The sequence below is a fragment of the Sarcophilus harrisii genome, chromosome 3 (assembly GCF_902635505.1).
Source record: "Sarcophilus harrisii chromosome 3, mSarHar1.11, whole genome shotgun sequence".
NCBI classification, from domain to species: domain Eukaryota; kingdom Metazoa; phylum Chordata; class Mammalia; order Dasyuromorphia; family Dasyuridae; genus Sarcophilus; species Sarcophilus harrisii.
In genome coordinates, this window is record NC_045428.1 from 50,377,296 (window position 1) to 50,400,810 (window position 23,515).

Genomic DNA, 23,515 nt, shown 5'->3' on the forward strand with positions numbered 1-23,515 from the left:
AATTGTTACTTACTTTCCAGGTTTCTGCTTTTAGTTGTTTCAGGGTTATCCTGGGATTTTTTGGTATCCTGATATTCATTTATATTAGTACTTTTCCTATGTTTGTTCATTTCTTTAGTCTCTACTTAATTTTTTTTTTTTTTTTTTTTTTTTTTTTGCTTCTTCATTGCCACAGTAGAGTCTCAACTTCTCAACTTTCTCTTGAGGGTTGTAAAGTTCTGATTCAGTCATCACCAAGCCACAGATTTGAATAAAGGTAGCTTACAAAAGACTATCCCACTTGCTATTACTTACAAACTTCTCTTCTTTTTACACCTGCTGGAGTCACAGCTAACTCAAAGCTGGTAATTGTTAACTTCAGGGAGATCTGAAAACTGCCAAATAGAACCTCTTTTGCAGCAAAAGAGTCTTAAACCCTCAGCTCAGGGTAGAGGGTCGGAGAAACAGTGTGGTATAGAGTGGCACTTGGCAATTTTTTTCCCACAATTACCTTGTAAGAATTTGTTTTTGTTCTTAGTTATTGATCTGCTTTATTTGGCATTTTAAAAAATGTTTTTGAGTTATTGATAAGATAGAGTATTTATTAAGGGCTTAGAATGTACCATGTGCCAGGTATGGTGCTAAGCATGGGAAATAACATGAATAAATGAGTGTTCCTACCTTCAAAGAGATAACATACTGTTGAGGGAAGACAGGTCATAAAGCAAAGATAGCATAAATTTGAGGGGAAGGTAGAAAAGTTTCAAGAGTCAAGCGGAGAGTGAAGTGAGGCCCTTCTTGAAATGTTATCCCGGGATAAGGAGAGCAGGCCCCTCCAGTTCAGATTCTCCAGTGTGGGAAGGCTACTAGCAAAGAGGTGGAGTGGTAGTTGGATTTTGCTGGAAACTTTTACTCTATTAAGTGTAGCTTGACAGTACTTACCAGTGCAATGTATGCCTTTTCAATGTAATTGTGTTCAGTGATGTACATTAGTTACTAGAGGCTCCTTTTTAAAATTAAATTTTGTATCTTATACAAATATTCTGTTTTTTTATTGGAAACATATCTATTTGTATTAATGTTATAATTGGCTTCCTGACAATCACTTTAAAATTGAATATTACTAAATGAACAGAGATTTCTAGATAATAGCAAAGTTATTTGTTATTGGGTCTTTGTGACTGATAGAATTTCTAGTTTGTCTATGCTACTAAGAATATTTGTTTTTGTTTTTAGTGTCTTGAAGACTTTTATTCATGATCCTCTTGTGGAGTGGAGTAAACCAGTAAAGGGGAGTTCAAAAGCACAGTTGAATGAAACTGGGGAAGTTGTCAATGAAAAGGTTAGTAGAAGATATAAATCACAGAGAATGATGACCCTTCTTTATACATAATATATTTTACAAAATGTTTTCATGTGTATTATTTCATTGAATCCTCAAAAATCTGAGACAGGAAATCAGACCCTTTTTGTTGTTACTGTTGTTCATTCATTTCTGTTGTGCCAACTTTTCGTAACCCCATTTAGGGTTTTCTTGGCAAAGATATTGGGTTCGTTTGCCATTTCTTTCTCTAGCCCCTTTTACAGATGATGAACTGAAGTAAACAGGGTGAAGTGACTTACTCAGGATCACACAGCTAGTTAAGTGTCTTAAGGCTGGATTTGCACTCAGGAACATGGGTGTTCCTGATTCCAGTCCCAGCCATTTTGTGCCACCTAACTGTGTAAACAATTTTTACGAATGAAGAAGTTGAGGATTTTGAGCAGTTATATGACTTCCCTCAGGGCCACATATGTAGAAGGTAAAAAAAGGAGTATTTAAACTCAGGTTATCTGGCTACTAATTCAGTATTCTTTTCCCTATGCCAGGCCATCTATATAGACTTCAGTAATCATTAATTACAAATGTGTCTTAATTTATGTTTACTTTTCCAAAGTATTAATCTTAAATGCATATGATTTTGGTTAAAGTCTGACTTAGAATACTTTAACCATATGAACACCATTGCTTCAGTGTCTTCATTTTTTAGCAATAAAGCATTAATAAAAATACCTAGCATTTAAGATTTGCAAAGCACTTTACAAATACTCTCTCATTTAATCCTCACAGTACCCCTATATAAATTGCTGATTTTTCTCATTTTACAGTTAAGAAAACTGAGACAAAGATTAAGTGACCTGTCTAGCCTTGAACTAAATCTTCATTATTGCAGCACTCTATCCACTGTACCACCTATTAGCAGCCTTCTTAATTGGAGATAATATTGTTTTACATTTTCACATAGTAGTTGTGACAAAAACTTATTGCAAACCTTAAAGCACTATATAAGTGCAGAGTCAATATTTTGTTCTTTGATATCGTTAAATTTGTGAACACTACCATAATTGTCTAGTTCAAATTATCTTTGCAACTTTTTTTGGCTATATAAATACTAATGAGATTATCAATAATCACACCAGAAGACAACTCATAGTTGTTTGAAATGGGGAGGGGGGGAACCCTCAAAAAAATTTCACAGCTCAAATTAAAGAATATGCAAGTTAGATTCCACATGGCCATCACCTTGATTCAGTCTCTTGTTACTTCCTATCTATATGTTCTCTCTACCTGTAATACCTCTGCACTTCAATGCATCCTCAATCTGGTTGCCAGGTAGACATTTCAGATTATAAATTTAACAATCACTGACAAGTTGACATTTATAAAAAAAATAATAAAAATTTAACAATCATCAAACATTTCAATATACTAAGAAAACAAAAAGGATTATATATGAAATAGTGAGTTTTTACATAATTTAAAATGTTTATGTAATAAAATCAAGTAGTAACAAAATTCCTTCTTTAATCCCTTCTAAATATTTTTTAATTCATGATTTCAAAAAAGTTTCTTCAGGTTTTCCAGGTTTCTCTGAATCTTTCATTTATTAAGGTGTAGCAATATTCCATGCAATTTTCTCAGCTATTCCTCAATTGTCTTATTTCTAAAACAAACAGAAAAAAAATGCTATTTTAACTACTCACATACTTTTAGGTCCTTTCTTTTGAAATCTGACTTCTTCATGGCATATGCCTAACGTGGTTATCAGTAAACCAAAAATATGTACAGTTTAGTAACATTCAAATTGGTATTTCTGAAGCACATCTATCTCATTTCCCAGTTCAAAAAGCTTCAGTGGCTCCCTAAAATACAATACTCTTTAGCCTCTCATTATAATTTGTCTTTTCATATTTTCAATATTTCAGTTTTCAATATTATATATTATTATACTTCATGCTCTTTATATTCCTGTCAAATTTGCCTACTAACTGTTCCCCAAATTTGTTATTTTATCTTTGGTTTCCATGGTTTTGGATAGGCGCTCTCTACTGCTTTAGCTGCTCTTCTTAAAATTCTTTCATTACCTAAAGGTTTAGCTTAGGTATCACACTTTCTCTAATTTCCTCCAGTTAGTATTCTGTTCTTCTTCAAAGTATCTTGTATTTACTTATCTGTATAACATGTTATCTTAAGTAAAATGCAGATTATTTTTTGGCAAGGACTTTCATTTGCTTCTTCATTTCCTCATATTAGTACTTAATAAATGATAAGTGGAAACAATTATCCTAAGTTAAGTTTTTAACTAGATTTTTAAACATGAACTTTTTAACTGCATTTAGAACAATAAAAAACAAAATTGAGTTCTATAAGATTATATTATGAAAGTATATAAAGTCCTACTTGGATTTGATGTTTCTATAGTCTAATTAATTCATTGTATTTGTATAATTTTCTAAGGCTCAAAATCAAATGACTTTTGAAGATAGGTCCCTGGGCTGGAAAGAAAGATCCAAAAGTTAGCATAGCTATCACAGTGAATAAATCTTATTGTCTGGAACCACCAGCTCTTCTCTGATCTCCTCCTGTGCCAGTGTTTTCTGTACACTCACTCCATGTTAATGTCAGGAGAACAGTAAAAAGTTCTCAGTTAAAGCTTACATTCAGATTACATGAGGCAGTACAAAAAATTGTTCAAAGTAGGCACTTAATTGTTGCATAGAAGTTTTGTCAGAGCAACATTTCTTTCAGTAACCAACTGCTTTACTTCCCTAAACTGCCATGATCCTTCATTTCTTAGAAAAGTATCCTGAACATCTTATTTAATGAATGAGCTTTTGGAAGTTTAGGATGCATATCCCAATCTGGAGTTTTTCGCATTTTGCCAAACTTTTTAGGAACTAGAATTAAATTAGGGTTGGGCATGTGAGGTAGAAATGAAAGTTTGCAAAGATTCAGTTATCATATAAATCTACTTAACTAGTCCTCTGGTGTGACCTCCAGTCTTGCATTTCCAATTGCCTATTGGACATCCTGAGTTGGATGTCCTGTAGACATCTTAAACCAAACATGTCCGAAATCTAACTCATTTTCTTTCCCTTCAAGCCCACTCCCTTCCTTTTTTATTGTTGAGAATAACCCTATCTTTTTTGTCATTTGGGCTTAAAATGTAATTATCATTCTCAATTCCTCTCTCATGCCCCTTCTTTCCTCTGATACTCCCACTACCCAGGAACAGACCCTCCTCACCTCATTCTTTTACCATTGAAATAGGTTGATAGTGAGTCTCCATGCCTCAAGTGTCTGTCTGTCTCTCTCTCTGTCTCTCTCTCTCTCTCTCTCTCTCTCTGTGTGTGTGTGTGTGTGTGTGTGTGTGTGTGTCTCTGTCTGTCTCTCTCTCTCAGTGCCACTGGCCTCTTTTCTGCTCTTTATGTACAAAACTCAATCTCTTAGCTTGTGCATTTTCTCTGGCTGCCTTCCATGTGTGGAATATTCTCCCTCTTCATCTTCCCCTCCTGGTTTCCTTCAAGTCCCAGCTAGAAATACAAGTCCCTTCTACAAGAAGTCTTTCCCTATCCCTTTTAATTATGGAGTCTTCCCTCTGTGGATGATTTTCATTTGATCCTCTATGAAGCTTGTTTATACCCAGTTGTTTGTCATGTTCCCCATTAGTTCTTGACACAACTGGATACTTAATAAATGTTTGTTGGTTGTCTGAATCGAAATTCATTCCCAAACAAGAAACTTTTGAAATACATTTTTCTCTTTTTTCCTCTCCTGTCTAAATTCTGGGAAAGTGCAAAGCAGAAAAGGCTAGAGCAATGGATTTAAGAAAATAAACAGATGTACCTGAATGCATAGGTGTTTCTACTCATTTCAAACGTTCTATTTTCTCATCTCCAGGCCAAGACTCATGTCCTTGACATCGAGCAGCGACTGCAAGGCGTAATCAAAGCCAGAAACAGAGTCACAGGGCTGCCTTTATCTATTGAAGGACATGTGCACTACCTCATTCAAGAAGCAACTGACGAAAACTTGCTTTGCCAGATGTATCTTGGTTGGACTCCCTACTTGTAAAATAGAACGGTGACAAGTGAATATGTTCTTTTTTGACTCCAAAGTCGTGGTAACAGTGATTCGGTTCCAGATGGCTACAATTGGCTACTGTTCTAGATCGGTCTACGTTTTTTCCCAGAAAATGGTTATTCGGTTGTGAATAGACTACAAAAATAAAGTTATACGTTCAGATGTAATTTCTTAGGAAAATATGTATCCTACTAGCCACACAAATAACATTGTCCTGCTACACAGACTGAAGGAGAAAGAGTATCCGCACAAATGATACTGTATTAACGCCACGCGGAGCTTGTCGCCGGCTTCCTGCAGCGCCCTCGCCCCGCGCCATGGCCTCCCCAGGACTCTCCCCCGAGCCGGGAGAGCGGGCTGACTTGCGTCACGCCCATTCCCCGAAATGAGGGTGCTATTGTGACTTGCTTGTGGCAACATTCCTGAGGGACAGTTCCAACGGGGACCGTGCCTCTCCCTGGTATCTTACGTGGGTTTGCGTGGACACTGTGGCCGCCCTGATGCTGTAACCTAACTTCTGGAATTGCTTTTTCAGGGAGCTCTGCTACATCAACTTAAATTCCTTTTCAAAGCCCTGACTGCTGTGCGCCGCACAATTTCTCCGGAGCTACGCGTCCTCTCTCTCTCGAGGCAGCCTGGGGCTGGGGGGAAGAGGAGTGGGCGTTTGGGGGACGGGACAGGGGAGCCGCCTCAAGCCAGTGCCCGGGGTCGGACCGCCCGAGCGCTATCACTGGCTGCTCCTTCTCACTAAGCCCACGGGACCGGGGCGGGGGGGGGGGGGGGGGGAGCGCTCCCGTGAAGGACTGGCCCCCACGGCTGCCTGCAGATAGCTTCCCGAGTCGCGCTGCCGGCGTGCCCACGTCACGCGCCCCCGGCCTCAGGGGACCCCGGAGCCAGCAGCGGACGCGGGGCGCGAGGCGCGGGCGCGAGCCGGGGCGGCCGGAGGCGAGCTGGGGGGATGGGGCGACGCTGGGCGCGGGCACAGCCCCGAGCAGCCTCTCTAGGCCCCAGCGAGCGGCGGCGCGGCCTTCTCTATGGTCTGGGCGGGCGGGGCCTGTGTTGTCATCGGCGGCGCGACGACGGAGGAGGCGGCCAAGGCCCGGGCGGGGGGTTTGGTTTCGGTTTGGCGACGGCTGCAAGCGGGGTCGGTGACGGTCGACATGGGAGTCCCCAAGTTTTATCGGTGGATCTCGGAGCGGTATCCCTGCCTCAGCGAGGTGGTGAAGGAGCATCAGGTGTGTGGGGGTGGCTACTTCCCCTCGGCCCGCGCCCCCGCCTCCGTCCCGGGGCTGCGGGGGCGCCTCGGCCTCCTCCTCGGCGCGGGGCGGGGGCTTGGACGGGCAGCGCCGTCGGGCCGGGGCTGGGACCCCTTTGTTTCCGTTTCTTTTCGAGCCGCGCAGACTTCGGCCCGGGCAGGCGGTGGGCTCGGCTCTCGAGGGCTTCCTGCTTGGGGTCCCGTCGGGGCGTGCGTGGGAGCGAGGCCGAAGGGCGCTCCTGGTTTCCCCGCTACTTCTCGGGGCCAAAATTCAAAATTGTCGCGTCTGTGAAAAGGGCCGGGACGAACCCGGAAGCCCGCGGCGGGGGGAGGGGTTTGGTGCGGAGCCCTTTGGTGCCCACTTCCACGAGTGTTGTCAAAGGAATGGGGGGCGGGGCGGAGCCTTTCATTTTCCCCATATAGAAAGGCTAGTCCGGTTGCATCATTACCGAGCGTCTATTAAATAGCCCGTGTCTGGCTTCGCCCCGGCCCGAAGAACCCCCGGCCGTCGGGGCTTAACCACGCCATCCGCGCGTTGGGGCGGCGGTGATGCGGGGGGGGGGGGACGGAGCCCGAGAGCGTCGGGACAATCTAGGTGCCGGAGCTCCTCCTCGAGCTGCAGGGGAGCCGGGAGCCGCGGGGTGGAGGGGCCGGGGCCGGAGGGATCGCAGGGAGCCGCGGGCAGGACGCGCTCGGACCTCCGGGTCAGCCGAGGCGGCGGGCAAGGAATGCCTCTGCCTTGCGTCTGGTGCCGGGGTGGGGGGGCAGAAAGCCCTGTCCCCAGGAGTCTCTGCCGTGCGCTGTCAGCCGGGCGCGCCGGGAGCGGAGACCTGGCGCGGCCGGCGGAGGCAGGAGGGCCCGCGGGCCGGCAACAGCCCCTGCTTGCCGCCTCCCGGGGGCGGGGGGAGGGAGGGGGGGCGGGCACAGGGGCTTTAAAAGCCTGCTAAGGGCTAGGGAGAATTTGGGGGCGCGGGGGATTTAAAGGGCCGGGGGGAGACCTTAAAGGGTCTGGAGGGTGAGGGGTGCAGGGGCTTTAAAAACCAAAGGGCTCTGTAGAGGACACTTTGGAGAAAGAACAGAGGCCGGGAGGCCTATTAGGACGTGGTAGCCGTAGTCTGGGGGGAGCGAGGACGGCCTGAAGGGGGCTAGCAGCTATTGGAGAGAAGAGGACCAATGCTAGCAATGCTGTGGAGACATTAAGGAGTTGGCATAAAGGGGCTTTGTGGTTACAAATTACTCTGAAAAGGGAGCTTTCTAATTGTGTGTTTTTTTTAAGTGTTTCAAGGATTTTTATTGTAAGTTAGAGACTTGAGGAATAGGTTTAAAAGCAATGAAAACTATCGATGCTGTGTGAGAAAGATATACACCCCAGTAACCACAAAGAATACAATAGAGGATTAGGTCATTCTAATTAAATACAATGGCCAGTGCGCGTTCCAGATATTAAGAGTATAACACTTCCTTTTTAAAGAAATGGTGAACTACAAGTGAAGAAAGTTGCTTTGCTGTCAATTAAATGATAAAATGGATGGTTTTGTATACCTTTTTAAAGAGAAGCTTCTGGAGAGCCACCAAATCTTAGAGTTTGAAGGGACTTTAGAAACCATCTAATCTAACCCATACAGGAAAGGAATACCTACTATTGGCTGTGTTTGAGGAAAAAAACTAAATAAAATCAAACTTAAACCTGTCTTCTCCATTGTGGTCTTTGTTTACATTCCATCTTGTTTCCCATTTAATTGCTGAATTTCTGGCGGGGCTCATTAGTAAAATGAAGAGATTGAGCTACCTGGTTTTCAAAGTTGTTTATTCTAAATCCTTTTATGTCTTTAAAGCAATCCCATGTCATTGTTCCTAGGCAAATGTTATATATAGCCTTCAATGTATTGAATAACCTAGATGGAAATTTTTGCAATAAAGGGATGTTTGATATATCTTTGAAATTTTAAAGTTATTCTCCTTTGGTTCTACATAGGTACTTCTTCTAAAAGAGTCAGTAAGCATAAAGTTCGTGAAATCCACATTCTTTGACCTTTGCTCAAAATAAATTATTCATATTAGGGAAGTAATTATATTTAATTCTAGTTTGAAGTATGAATTAGTCACAAACTTATAGCTTTATAGTTTAAATGGTTAATAAACTGGTTAAATGCCTTGGTACATAGTTGTGTAGTCATAGCAAGTAACAATTAACTTAGCAAATAATAACTGTGTACTAAAGACGATTTAGACAATTTCAAACTACCAGTAGCAGACTAGCTAATTTAGGTGAGTTTATGGAAACAGAGAGTTGGGCATCAGGTTAGCAACTAGATTTCTCTGTGTCAGGTAGTCCCCTGTTATTGGAGTTAGAAAGGGTTGTTCTTGAATTTATGAAGTGCTGTTGTCAACCTTGATCACAAAACAGATTATGCAAATACTAGAGATGTTTAAAAAAAAAAAAATTTACTTAACTCTGAAATAACAAAATAAAACCAAAGAGCTAATGATTGTCATAAACAAAAAGCTTTATTTTTTCTTTTGGAGGAGAGGAACTAGATGTGGGCCCGGCCCCTTCTAGTAGGGGACCTGACCTGCATTAGTGTGGGCCAATCTCAGTACTCATATCAATGAATGATACAAAGTGAGCTGACAATCAGGGATAATATCAACAGTGAGATAAATTCGATTCATAGCATGAGTGTCCAAGTGTCATAGCATAGCTTGTCCAAGGTCAGGGCACATCTGGTGCTGATGTGAAACAGTTCTAGGATTTTGCTGTATCCAAGTTCATCCAGAGGGTTAGCAGAAAGGAATCTTGTTACGTCAAACTCAAGGCCCAGTTTGCTTGCTGGCCCTTAGCTTTGGAAATTATGATGTTTCCTAATGGTGTCCTGACAATATCCTGTACAAACAGTAAATGTTTGCTCTTGAGGCTAGTGGTCAAAATATCCCATACAGGTTGTTCTAGCAAAACTGGCTGCAAAACAAAATTCTACATATTAATGCCATTTTTACATTTGAAAAATGGAAAATGGGCTTTTGGGAGAAGGCACCAAAGGATATTCCAGTGTTCCTTAGCTACTTAAGTAGTGGCACAGTACTGCTGATAGTTCTCTATCTTCTGTTTCATGGAACAAAATGTATCTTTAATGACTATATACAAACTAGGTGTCTTGCTAGATCACAAAGTTAACATCAGAGAAATACATAAAAGGCAGCATACCTACCAAAGATATTTACCCTTGTCGTGGAGGATATGTCCTGTACGACTCCATATAGAAGGCTTTCTTATGCATTCTGCAGTTGCCTGTCTTTGAAGATGAAAGTAATTACAATAGCTAGCATTTATATGGTGCTTACTCTGTGCCTGACACTGTGCTACTGCTCATTTGATCCTGACAGCAATCTGAGGAGGCAGGTGTTAACTATTGTCCCCATTTAACAAATGAAGAACTGAAACATAATGAAGTGAAGTGACCTGAAGTACCCAGGGTCACACAGCTAGTAAGTGTCTGAGGCTGGACTTGAACTTGGATCTTCCTGACTCCAAGCCCAGCTCTTTGTCACCTAGAGCATCAGCTAACTGCCTGGCAGTGTGCTGATTCCATTAAGCCCTGGAATTGTCCAGGGAAACCTTTCTGAAATTCACTGGCCTAACCATTCATAATAATAATTTTAAAAATAATTAAATTAAAAATAATTAAAAAAAGAAAAATTATATGGCAGTTGGACAAGCAGCGTACCATATTAACCAATCACATAGTTTGTGGGGGAATGGCAGATGGACATTGGTCCTAAAATTGAGTACAAGAGAGAGATTGATTGGATATCAGTGTTTTCAATGATCCCAAGTTACAGAACTTTCTTTTTAAAAATAAAAATCACTAGATTCTGGTAACACTGTGATGCTATGTGGTTATGACTCATTGAACACCTTTTTCTAAAAAGGATCCAAATCACAGGTGATACAGAGAGCAGTGAAAGATGCTTGGTGGGGAAAGGGAGGAGAGGAAGCAAGTGGAGAAAGGATGTGTTGGAGCCCATTACCAATCACTTAAGCATAAAAGACATCAAGGACACATGACTAGTAAAGAAGTATAGCCAGTCATGTAGCAGTCTAGGAGTTACACTCATATCCATGAAATAACAGATGAACCAGAGAAGAGTCTCTAGCACTACGGAGATCTGGTGAGGATTTACAGAAAGGTGGGCATGAGAATCTCACAGGAGAAAAAGGAATCTGCACTAGTGGCAAAGTTCTCCCATTTCTCATGTCATTGAGCAAGTGAAGTATTGATAAAGTAGTGAAAAGAAAATCCCATAGCCACAGATCTTCAGGTAGAATCACAAAATTTTATCCCTAGAAGGGACATTTTAAGATCTAGTCCTCTATCTGTTTCATATGAGGAAAATAATGTTTCATTTGCTGAAAGCACATTCAATTCAACAAGCATTTACTAAGTACTTTTACCATGTACACTGTACTAGACACTGGGAATAAAAGTTAAAATGAAACAGTCCCTTAAGAACTTTATATTCTATTGAAAGACATAATATGTATATACAGATAAGAATGTAAAAAAAAAAATGCAAATGGTGGAGGAAGAGATCATTTGACAAGGATCAAGAAAGACCTAGTTCTTGAAAGAAGACGGGAATTCTAATAGGCAGGTGGGAATAGAGATGGGAAAAGTATTTGGTGCAAGACAATGGGTATGTTGTAGACGGGCACTGAGTCAAGAAATGGCAGATTGTGTAGAGAAATAAGTCAACCAGTTTAACCCACCATAACATGTGAAGCGGAATGATAAGAAATTAATCTCAGAAATTAGATTGCATCTTTTATAGTCAGTGGACACAGGAATGGGGGCAGGATCTAGAAACTGTCTGGGCAAAGGTTGTTTAACTCTTAGGAAGCCAGGTGAGCTCCAGTTCCAGTCATTCTATGCAAATGAAATAGAATGGGCTTATTTCATTATCCTGATAATTGGGATCAAATGAACTGGATTAAAGTCCACATCTTAAATATTAGCAATTATTATCTATTTTTCTCTTCTCTCTCCCTTTCACCCTCCCAAATATTTCTTATTCCCTGATTTGTTTGTGCCCCTCTCTCTAAATCACTTCTTTTGGGGGGTTTGTCCTGTACTCACTTTTCTGGAATGTTTTGTATCCTTTCCCCCCCCCCAACCTTCCCAGTAGAATGTGAACTCAGTGAGGGTAGGACCTGTCTCACTTTGTGCTGTCAGAACCAAGCATAGTTCCTGACACATAGTATTTAATAAATACGTATTGATTTTTTTATTTTTAAAAAAATGGTTAGATTGGAACCAGATTGTAAAAAACTTTTAATGTCAAACTGGGTAGTTTGTGCTTTATCCTGTACAGTCCAGGGGTCCTCCCTCAGACTATTGGAGAGCCGGACTATAGTCAAAACAAAAACTTTGTTTTGTGGGCCTTTAAATAAAGAAACTTCATAGCCCTGGGTCAGGGGGATAAACATCCTCAGCTGCCACATCTGGCCCGTGGGCCGAAGTTTGAAGACCCCTGCTGTACACTATAGAGAGAGGTTTTTTGAGGAGGAAAGTGATAGAGGTTTGTAGGTTTTGTTTTTGTTTGGGGATTTGTTTTTGTCCAATCTTGGGTAAATTACCCAATGAGGAAACTCCTATCAATGCAAATCTGAAACTACTTTATATTTTATGGTCTTTTGAGAGAATTGATTGGGACTTGGATTAAATAACCTATCTTGGGTCATGGAGCCTTTATGTGTCAGAGACCAGACTTGAGTCCAGATCTTCCGGACCCCACACAGGACAAGATTTCTATCAAGTACATAATTCTGCCTTTGGTAGTCAGACCTTTACTTAATATTAATTTGGAAACTCTGTTTGGAATAGACTGGCCAAGGTTAAAAACCAAGATCCTTGATTTGAGGAGAGATTATGTGAATAGAAAAATGGGAATAGACACTGAAGAGGTGATGGTATTTGAATCAAACAGGACTTAAAAGTGATTGGATTTGGGGAAGGAGGGAGTGATTAAACAGGCAAAATAGAATTGACTGAAAAGCTGGTAATACCCCTGACAGAAATCAATACGTTGGTTTGTGTGGAAGGACAAAAGAATTCCTTTCTGGACATTTTGAGTTTGATATTCTAAATTTTTGAATAAGATGTTCTGGTTGGTTAGTTGTTTATTGTGGTGGTGGTGGTGGTTTTTTCACCTGAATGTCAAAGTAGAATTTGCTTTTCTGGAAATAGCTTATCACCTGAATCAGATCCAACATTTATTAAGCACATACTATGTACAAAATAGCATTCCAGGTACAAAGAGCAATGGGAAAAATGATGCCATCCCTGTTCTCTAGAAGCCTCTAATTGGGAGAATGTAGTATAGACACACACACACACATACACCGGTGGGGTAAAATATGACAAAGAAGGACATTTTTTTTTAAATACCTTTTTATTTTTTCAAATACATGCAAGGGTAATTTTCAACATTTACCCTTGCAAAACCTTGCATTCTAAATTTTTCCTCCTCTCTCCCCTATATAGCAAGCAATCTAAGTTAACATGTGCAATTTTTCTTTGTCTCTGTGTGGAATTAGCCCCTAAATGAGGGTAAATTTTTCTTAAAATGCATTTTGGTAGATGTGTTAACAATCTTTGTTGCTGCAGTGTACACTTCTTTTTCTTTTCCACTGATAGAATATAATTGCTCTGTGCTTCTATGTGAATAGGATGGGTAAGAGAAATAATTGATTGGATGTGGAGAGAGAGAAAGAGAGAGAGTACATTCCATGGTCACTTAATTTTCACTTTACTTTGACAGCTAAATAGCTGTGTAGCAAAGCTTTTGAGTAATAAGATTTATATATATATATGCAAGATGTTTTGGTTACTTAGTTGCCTATTGAATATTATAGATCTTAGAATCTCAAAATAGGAAGAGATCATAGAAGTCCACCAATATGATCCATATGTGAATATCCTCTATAAGTGATTATCAGTTAGTAAATTTTTTTAAAAGGCTGATTGTGTGCCAGCCACTGTTATATCAATCAGTACACACTTACAAAATACCTACTATGTGTCACAGGCACTTGCTAAATGCTAGGAATACAGAAAGAGGCACAAGACAGTCTCTGTCTTCAAGGTGCTTATAATATAATGGAGAGACCTTTGCAACAAATCAGTACAAAACAAGCTGTATAGCAAATAAATAAGAGATAATTAAGAGGGGGAAGGCAGTAGACTTAAAAGGAGTTAGGGTACTCTTTCTGTGGAACATGGAATTTTAGTTGAGAACTTAAAAAAAAAAAAAAAAACAGGGAGGTTAATTGACATCTCATAGGGGAAGGGAGTGTGTTCTAGGCTTGGGGAACAACCAGATAAAATGCCTCAAACCAAGAGATGATGGAGTATCTTGTTAGACAACCAGGCAGCCCAGGTCCCTGACTATATTAAGACTTAAGGTATGTATTATTAGACTTGTAAAGATTGGAGGGAGCTAGATTATAAAGTGCTTTGAATACCAAATGGAGCATTTTGTATTTGATCCTGGAAGGCCAAGAAGCTACTGGAATTCATTGAGTAGGCGGTGATTATGATAGCACCTTTGTGTAAGAAAACAACTTTAGTGGCCAAATAAAGAAGGAATTGAATGAGGCAGGCAAATCCACTAGTGGACCATTGCAGCAATATAGTTGTGAGATGATAAAGGCCTGCACTAGATCAGTGGGAGTGTCAAAGGAGAAGAGAAAGCATATTCTACAGGTGTTGCTTTGGTGAAATGGATGAATTCATCTGCATAAAAATGGTAACTTGGGAACTAATGATAATACTCAGGTGAAGTACTATACCAAGAAAAGAGAAGAAGAACGTGAAAAAAAGATGAAATTTGTGGTGTTCTCTTCTTTTTTATAACATGATCGTTCTCTGTGGGCAGGTTTCTTGGGGAGGTTTTCTGGAGGCAGCCTTAGTATCAGTTCAGATCAATAATCACCTCAAACACAGCCAGCTGATAAAATCCAAAAGTTTATTTTCTCCTTCCAAGTCTTGTCTCTTTCCTTGGGCCTGGGTAGCTTTCTTAGAGGCCTATCTCCTTCCTTGGTTCCAAGAGCTCTTGCAGCTTGTCCTTTGTCGCCTCCAGCTCCCTCTGAATCTTGGTTCTGAATTTTCACAACTGTCGCCTCCACTCACTCCTAGCTCTCAATCTCCCAGAGTGCTCTTTGGCCCTGAGAGCTTCTTGCTTATATGCAGTACACTGAGTACACACCAATCATATCACTGGGAAACCATTATTTGTTATTAGGATTAAATCAATTCTAAACTATATTTAAACATTGTCTCCTCAATTCCACTTATACCTTGTTTCAAGTTCTGGCCCATAACATCTCCTTGTAGGATCAGATCAGATCAATCATACTGAACCATGCTAAATTAGATAGTTATTGTCTCTATCAACTCTAATGACTTAACACTTTGTAAGGATTCCAACAGAAATTAAAGTCCCTTTCTAATAACGTCCTGGGTAACTAGGTAGGGTTGGCAGAGAAAGCCTGAAGTATTGATAAGGTTGCTTCCTGGGCAAGCAAGGACGGGCATTGATGGGGATCAGACCTTCTTTACAGTCCCAAGAGTGTGGAGGTCTTGGTTAACCCCACCTTACTGTATTTAGTCAGAAAGCCAAGTAATGATATGAAACCCAAGAAGTTAAATTTCCCCTATGAATCTGTCTATGGCCAACACCATATCTGCTGAATCATTCTGCCCCATGATATCTTTCTCCTTAGCCCTCTCCCGTACCTCATGTTGTCTTTCTCCTTGTTATAGCTCAACTAAACTCTTTTAGGGTGCTCAGTTCCTCTGGATTTAGGCTGCCAGTCTGTGGCCATAGTCTTACCTCATTGGAATTCCCTTTCTCCTGGTTAATTTCAAGTTCCACTGTGGAACTTGTTTTTTCCCTTGTTAATTGTTAAAAACCTCTTTCCTTGTTAACTATATGATTTTCCAAATCTACTTCTTATTTACTCCTCTTGATGTGTATTTTACCTCTTCACTTTTATTAAGAAGCCTACAAAAGCAATATGTTAACACAGAAATAATAAGCAAAATACATTGGAAGAACTGGACTTGTGTGGGTTACTCAGAACACTTATAGGTTGTGTCTTGACCAGAGTCACCCAGATAGGAGTTCTAAGAGTTGGAACTTGAGTTACCTATGCTGCACCTCCGCTACATTGTACTTATCTCTTAGTAGCTATATCTAGATAATTTTTTCTTTTCTTTTTTAAAGAGTCTTTTTTATTTTATTCGCATATATTATTTAACTGAAGAAAATTAGCTTTGGGAAGTTGAAGGACTTTTCTTAAGTAAAACTCTTTCTGAAGACATCATGCTCAAGTCCTTACCTGTCTCTTTTTTTGGTGAATTGTACTTCTTTTTGCTAGAATTAGCATTCTCATTTCATTTAATGAGTGGTGTAATTTTCTCCCTTGCAAATGAAGCCATGGATAATTTTCATTATATAGTATCTTTTTGAAATTGATTTTCCCCCCTTTTATTTGGAGACAGTTTGGGGTTAAGTGACTTCTCAGGGTCACACAACTAGTGTTGTGACTGAGGTCGAATTTGAACTCAGCCCTCTTGACTTCAGGGCCAGTATTCTATCCACTATGCCATCTAGCTGCTCTTTTAAATTGATTTTTCTTTTTTGTTTTTAGATTCCTGAATTTGACAACTTGTACCTGGATATGAATGGAATCATACATCAATGTTCACATCCTAATGATGATGATGTTCATTTCAGAATTTCTGATGATAAAATTTTTGCTGATATTTTTCACTACTTAGAGGTATTGTTTCGCATTATTAAGCCCAGAAAAGTTTTCTTTATGGCAGTTGATGGTGTGGCTCCAAGGGCAAAAATGAACCAGCAACGTGGAAGACGTTTTCGGTAAAGTGAACATTTTAAGTCATCTTAATATTGTTTTGTTTTACTTTTACATAATAATTTACATTGTCATTATTAATACTTTTTTTTCAAATTATTGCTTTTGAACTAAAAAGACACAAGTTAGCAGATTACAGAATCATAGAAACTAGAGTTTTAAAAGACCTTATTGCCTTCATAGTCCAACTCATTATAACATATCTGACAACTGTTCATCTAGGCTCTGTTTAAGACCTCCCCTGAGAAGGAGCCCACAGTCTCTTCAAAAAACTGAATCCACTTTCATACATCTGTAATTATTAGGTCGTTTTTCCTCACATCAGATTTAAATTTGCCTATTTGAAATTGCCTAGTGTTGCTTGCTGATACTTAATAAACAAACTCTATTTCCTCTTACACTTGACAGCCCTTCAAATACTTGAAAACAGTTGTCATGTCTGCTCTTCTCTTCTCCCTTTTTCCTCAACAAGTGCTCATGTGAATTGGATTCAATCCTTTATTCAAATCATTAGTAAGAAAATTAAACAGCACAAGGCCTAGCACAAATCTCTGGGACACTTGACTGGAGTGGAGTGGACCTTCTGTTAAATTAACTTTGAGCATTAACAGTTCCTCTTTTCTGGTATAGTGGAATTTCCACTTCTACCTTGGATGCTAACTTCAATGAGTGACCTTAAGCAATCTCTCTGAGTTTCATCTGTGAAAGAAGAGAATTGGGCTACATGCTCCTGAGGTCCTTTCCAGATTTAGATCTATGATCTTATGATCCATTTTTTCCCCACAAGTACTTCCTACTTGACTGCAATCTTAAATAAATGAGAGGTACAACACTTTCCTAAATTTACTAGCTTAGTAACTATAAAGGGAAATAATGTTGGTCTAGGCCAGAATTTTTCTTAATGAAGCAATGCTGGATCTTTCTTTTCATTAAAATATATATATATTTTTAGCTAGTTTTTAAACAGAAGGTTATTATAGCTTATAAGGAATTAAGATCAGAAATTAATGTAATCTAAAGCAAAGATATATTTATTTTTTTGTTTAGTAGTCAATAGGTCACAGAGTAAGAAGTTGCTAAGTTATAGCAATATAACAAACTATATAGAGTAAGGAGTTGCTAAATTATAACACTATATCTTAAACTATTTTAAGACCATAACTTCTTGGTGTTCGCTATTTAATGCATTTGATACTTTGGTATGTTAAGGATTCAGAATTTTCTTGGTAGGGAAGCTTCTTCCATTGAGCCATATCACAACCCTTCTCTAACTTATAGCCTAATAAGTTGTTTGAGGCTCAGAAAACTTAAATGACTAGCCCATGATTACTCTGTCATCTAAGCATACCTTACTATATGGCACTTGCTCTGCATGCAATAGAAATGTTCTCAGAATGATAGGATTTTTATATTTTCCTATTGAATTGCGTTATTTCAGAGATAACTTGTGATTGATTTAGCCAAAGAAAATCTTAACATATGACAGGATTTTCTGAATCCTTGAAGAATTTTTCTGTTGCCTGTAATCCTTATCAAATATATTTAAAATATGTAAACCAGTATTTATGTGACTCTTATGTGTAAAGACATCCTGAAGTGAATTCTTTTTTCCTCTTAACTTTTAAGGGCAGCAAAGGAGGCAGAGGACAAAATCAAAAAAGCATTAGAAAAGGGAGAAATTCTTCCTACAGAAGCGAGATTTGACTCCAACTGTATTACACCAGGTAAATATATTTAGAAAGAAATTTTGAGGAAGGTTTAACATTGACAAGTATTTCCAAAAGATAATTCATTATTCAATTGTTTTATTCTGGACACAGTATTTACTTTGTTATTTTCCTAGTTATTTCTCAGAGAATTATAAGATGAGAGAGTTTCCTGAGTATTGGTCTCAAAATTCCAAATTATTAACTCATATAAATATGGGAAATAAACATTTCTGTCTGACTTTTTAAAATTCAGTGTTACCTTTATCTCCTCTTTCTGGAACAACGGTGAAACATTGCTAATGATGGCAATAGTGATTCTTAACAACTCTTGAGGTTGAATTACTTAAAATGAAATCTTAAAACAAAGGACAGAGTATGATTAGCAAGATTCTATTCTGTTGTCCCAAAAGAACCTTACTCTTGAACCATGATTCAGATCAATGCTCATGGCCATGACAAAGCCATATGTCTCTTACCTTTTACCATTGATACTGAAACAATTTTAGGGTACTTTGTTTCAATTACAGAAAGAGATGGATTATTTACCCCACAAAGGTGATACCAAATTGTTAGCCTATTTACCAGGAAAAAGTATATCATAGTCTATATTTTAATATATACATACAAGGCCCTGCTGATCATTTTAATCTCATAAGTACCACAAGAAATATATCTTGTTCTTTGCCACTTAGAACTCAAATTTTATTTTTTGTTGCTATTGGTAATGGGCTCTTATCTTGATGGCATTAAAGTTGTTTGTTTTAACTTATTATTTTTTTTTTTAAACAGGAACTGAATTCATGGCCAGATTACATGAGCATCTGAAGTATTTTGTAAATATGAAGATTTCCTCAGACAAGTCATGGCAAGGAGTTACTATCTACTTATCAGGCCATGAGGTTATTTTGTCTTTTGACTGAAGCATTTTTCTAAATGTAATTTTCAAAAAATACAGCATATTACTCCTTTTTTTGACTTTATATTCAGACTCCAGGAGAAGGAGAGCACAAAATCATGGAATTTATCCGATCCGAGAAAGGAAAGCCAGATCATGATCCAAACATCAGACATTGTCTTTATGGTTTAGATGCTGACTTGGTAAGTGTATTTGGGATGCTGAAATTTACCATTGTCCTAATGATTTCAGTTGTAAAAATGAACTAATAGAAGCTTTATACATAAATTTGGTAGAGCTTATAGGTGAGATCCCACTGAGGATATAGCTGTAGAAATGAGAAGGAATCATTAAAAAAAACTGGGAAAAGCAGTTGGGTTTTTCTTAGTTAAAGGAGAAAGAGAGTTAGTAGCAAGAATCTATAGTGTCTGTCCTAAGATGTAAGCGTGAGGACTGGGATGAGTTTTGTTTTGGTCTTTGTTTTCCTAGCATATAACAAAGCCCCTTGCACATAGCACAGTGGATCTGTGACCTTATTAATGTAAGTATTCTAACAATACAATTCAAAGCTCATTTATGCCTATTTGTCTTTTGTGACTTACATCTAGAATTTCCCATAATTGTACCTCAGAGAAGCACTCCTTATATTCTGATTACAAGAAAGGCAAAGAAACACACTAACTTACTATCAAGTAGCCCTCACTCTTATCACATGAATGACCTATCTTTTTCTTTTTTTTCTTGGAAATCAGGAACTTTCTCACTTTCACATTTATATTTCCAGTGTCTGATATATAATATGTACTTAATTGATTTTCATTTTATTCTATTATACATGACTCTGGTAACATTATTTATACCACTTCTGCATAATTTCTTTTTTTCTCATGTGTGGCAACCTCATCTCGCTCTATTAGTGAGCTGCTTTATTTTGCTTCTTTGGAAGTTATAGCAGCCCCAAATCACACAACATATCAGAAAAATATACTTGTTAAAAAATGTATTCCCCTTGCCTTTTACCTCTACCCCACACCCTCAAAAAAATGGATCTTTGCTTCAGAGAACAGCTTGAAAGTCTTTGGAAGAAAGCTGTCTAGTTCACTCTTCTCTTCTTTTTTCTTTTCTTTTTCTTTCCTTTTTTTTTTTTTTTTTTTTTTTGCTCATTTTCCATTTGTAATTTGTGTGTCTGTGTGTACATTTGTAAACAATATACTGATAGATGAACTTTGTAGGTTTTATATCCAACTATAATAATCATAATCTGGTCATTAGGGATTCTTCTTGTGTTATTTTCCTGTGCAGATAATCAGGCCAATTTCTTTTGAGTGATTGTGGCTCTGATTTAGGAGAATCCTCTGAAGGAGGATGCAATTCAGCAGTGTCGTCCACATATAGCAACATCTGGAAGACCTCACCTTCTATGAGAAAAAACTTTTTAAATTAGATGTTGCCCTGGATCTCTTCCATGAGAGAGATGAGCATGTCTGGGGAACATATATTGCCCTATTTAATACTTCTCTTAGTCTCTTGGTGTTAATGATTTAGAGTGTCACTGAATAAGATTCTCGCATTTTTTAAGGTACCCGCTTAGTGTTGGCTTGTGCATGGGAGATAGCTTCTTGAAATCTTTAAGGTGGTATTTTGCTTTATAAAATTGAACTTTTTTTTTAAGGATCATAAACAAAAATTATAGTAGGATTCTGTAAATTCTATCTCATCCAATCAGTTGTGAGATAGTAAAGTTGTGATTTGTTGTGAAATATTCATTGCACAAGCAAATGATGTCTCTTTGCAATATTCTGGAATGTCATGGATGGTGTTGATACTTATACAAGCTATTTTCATAAAAGTTTTATAGTGATGGTGAAATGGGCACATAGGTAGGTTAACAGTTAAATGTAGTTATACTCTCATGGGGGAGGGGGGGAGGGCAGTCATAAAAAGATTCAATTCTTCCTTCCCCCTACTTCAGATACTTTGCTTATCCCTCAGTGCCCTTTAAATTGTGACCTCCAAGGAGGACATTTCTATATATCCTCAATTTAAACTTCCTACTTTTCCCATCTTTATTTTTTTCAATGCCATTTTTAATCCTTTAAGAAATATGCTCAGAGAGTTCAGATATAGTTGCTTTACTGTCCACAATGGAAAAGATAGTTTATTATAAAAATGACTTACTTAAAGAGACTCTCCCATGTTTCGTCAACTTACTGTTAGACTTACACTTTTTTTTTTCATTAAATAAACTTTAAGATAATAGCTTAGTTGGGTTTTTAACAAAGTTTTCCTTATAATTATTTTTTCTTTTGCTGTCCCACTGCTTCCTTCCATTTTATGAGATGTGATACTACTCATAATTTTCGACTATCCTTCTCTTTGAGAATTTACAAATGAGTTTCTAATCTAAACCAGTGTTAACTACTGCCAAATACATCTAAATATTTGCAAGTTAAGTCAGTTTGGGGTTTTTTTTGAGTTCTCTTCATTATAGCATTTGATTTGCATTGGTTAGATTCTACACAGAATTATAATCTCTCAGTTATGTTACCATTTTTTATTTTTAGTATCTTGTTTAATTGTATACCATACCTTTTTTCATTTTATTCTTTTTATTCATATTAATTTTGACCTTTGTTCTAACAAATTGATGGTCTGATTATATACAGATAGCCGATTCAAGAATGACTCCTCTGCTTATCAACTATAACATATTGTTTCTACTCTATTAAAATATTTTATTTTTATTATGATGTGTTACTTATCATGCCTTTTTTTTTTTCTTAAAAGTATTTGTGATTTCTAGGCATGAAATTTCTGTGTAATCTGCACATCTTTGGCCTCTCATTTCTTACTCTTATGAATTTCCCAGCCTATCCTTTCCCTTAAAATCACTGTTGATTTAGGTGGAAAAGTCTTCCTGAATTTTCATAGAATTTCTATGTCATTTCATTCATTGCAATATCTATTAGTAAAGAAGCTATAATTATTTTCATTGAGTTTATTTTCTCAAATAATTCTGAGGAGCATTTCAATACAAAGTGACCAAATTACTCACAAAAAAAGATGTTTCTAATTGCATTTGGAAAATGATATAAACAGTTCTGTCAAATCTTGTCTCCCGTTAGAATCTGTTAGCTAATTTTCTGTTTTGCCCCAATTTCCTTTTGTCCTCTTGTTTCACTTTTATCAAGAATGTCAAGATTGATGTAATTCAGTTCCTTTAGTTGTATGGTATTGGTCAGTAGACCAACCATCTTAATTTTCAGAGTGTCAAGAACTATGTTAATAGTTATGGATAGAGCATCTAAAAATTGAGTGGTGATCTTGGCTTCTTCCCCCTTTTCTCAGTCAAGAAGCAGATGGGTCCTACACTAGATTGAAAGTCATTTTATATTTTTCTTTGATTCATTAACTACTATGGCCAAAAAGTTTATCACCCAAATGGCCACCCTTCTGTCAATGAACCTCTCCGTACTAAGCTAGGCTAGTCCTTAGAAAACAAACTCAGGTTCTGGATAGCTCCTCACCCAAAAGGCTTTTAGCATTACATATCTTGCCAGTGTTTGTGTTCTAAACTGGTTCAGTATTAGAGAAACTCTTTGGGATTGCTTGGCACTCTAGCAAGTGCTTAATAAATGTTTGTTGAGTTGAGTCAATAATCTAGCAGTAAAGGAAATGAAATTTTGGAACCATTTTCCCAGCATACTGCTGTTATTTCTAGCTGCCTTAGAGAATCATTGATCATTTGTGTTTAAAGCATGAACTTCACATCTTTCTTTTGACTGCAGAAAGGCAGCTGGAGATTGGACCAATGTGCTGAAAATATCTTCTTCCAGTTTTCCCAGAGTTTTTCAGAATCCTAAGGTCAGGAGTAGACATCCTAGCCTCTGAAATAATCCCTACTCTTGATTATTATAGGAGCCCCTACAGTGAAAGATGTGTCTTGTGAACTTAGAGCATGAACTAATTTGAAACATTTTGGTATAGTATAAAGAAATCTGAACTTGGAATCAAAAGATGTGAGTTCAAAACCAACTTCTCATTCCTGTCCTGTCCATGAAATTCCGGGTACCAATAATAATTGCAGTTATTAGGTTTCCAAAGCACTTACAAATGTCTCATTAATTCTCTCAGTAGTCTGGGAATGTAGGTGCTATTTTTATCCCATTTTTATGGGATCACACAATGCTTTGGTCTCCCTGCTCTCCAGACCTGGTGTTCTGTGCACTCTGGCACCCCCAGCAAGCCCCTTCACCTGGCTAAGCTTCAGTTTCAATGGTTAACTTTACAAGAAGGTTGTGAGAGAAACACTTTTTTTAAACATTTTTAAAGT

General features: G+C 38.3%; 2 protein-coding genes across 5 annotated transcripts in view; both read left to right on the forward strand.

Moving 5' to 3' along the window:
* ATR (ATR serine/threonine kinase) overlaps positions 1–5,545 on the forward strand; it is a 113,010-nt gene extending 107,465 nt beyond the window's left edge. For both annotated transcript variants that reach the window (XM_031957821.1, XM_031957820.1), the window contains exons 46-47: positions 1,216–1,321; positions 5,201–5,545. In XM_031957821.1, coding sequence (XP_031813681.1) covers positions 1,216–1,321; positions 5,201–5,374 — 280 coding nt within the window. In that variant the 3' untranslated portion in view covers positions 5,375–5,545. The remainder of the gene's footprint in view (positions 1–1,215; positions 1,322–5,200) is intronic.
* An 813-nt stretch (positions 5,546–6,358) lies between these two features.
* XRN1 (5'-3' exoribonuclease 1) overlaps positions 6,359–23,515 on the forward strand; it is an 86,231-nt gene continuing 69,074 nt past the window's right edge. For 2 of the 3 annotated variants that reach the window (XM_031957822.1, XM_031957824.1), the window contains exons 1-5: positions 6,359–6,618; positions 16,351–16,583; positions 18,205–18,302; positions 19,077–19,186; positions 19,275–19,385. In XM_031957822.1, coding sequence (XP_031813682.1) covers positions 6,418–6,618; positions 16,351–16,583; positions 18,205–18,302; positions 19,077–19,186; positions 19,275–19,385 — 753 coding nt within the window. In that variant the 5' untranslated portion in view covers positions 6,359–6,417. The remainder of the gene's footprint in view (positions 6,619–16,350; positions 16,584–18,204; positions 18,303–19,076; positions 19,187–19,274; positions 19,386–23,515) is intronic. The other variant, XM_031957823.1, reaches the window with a different exon arrangement.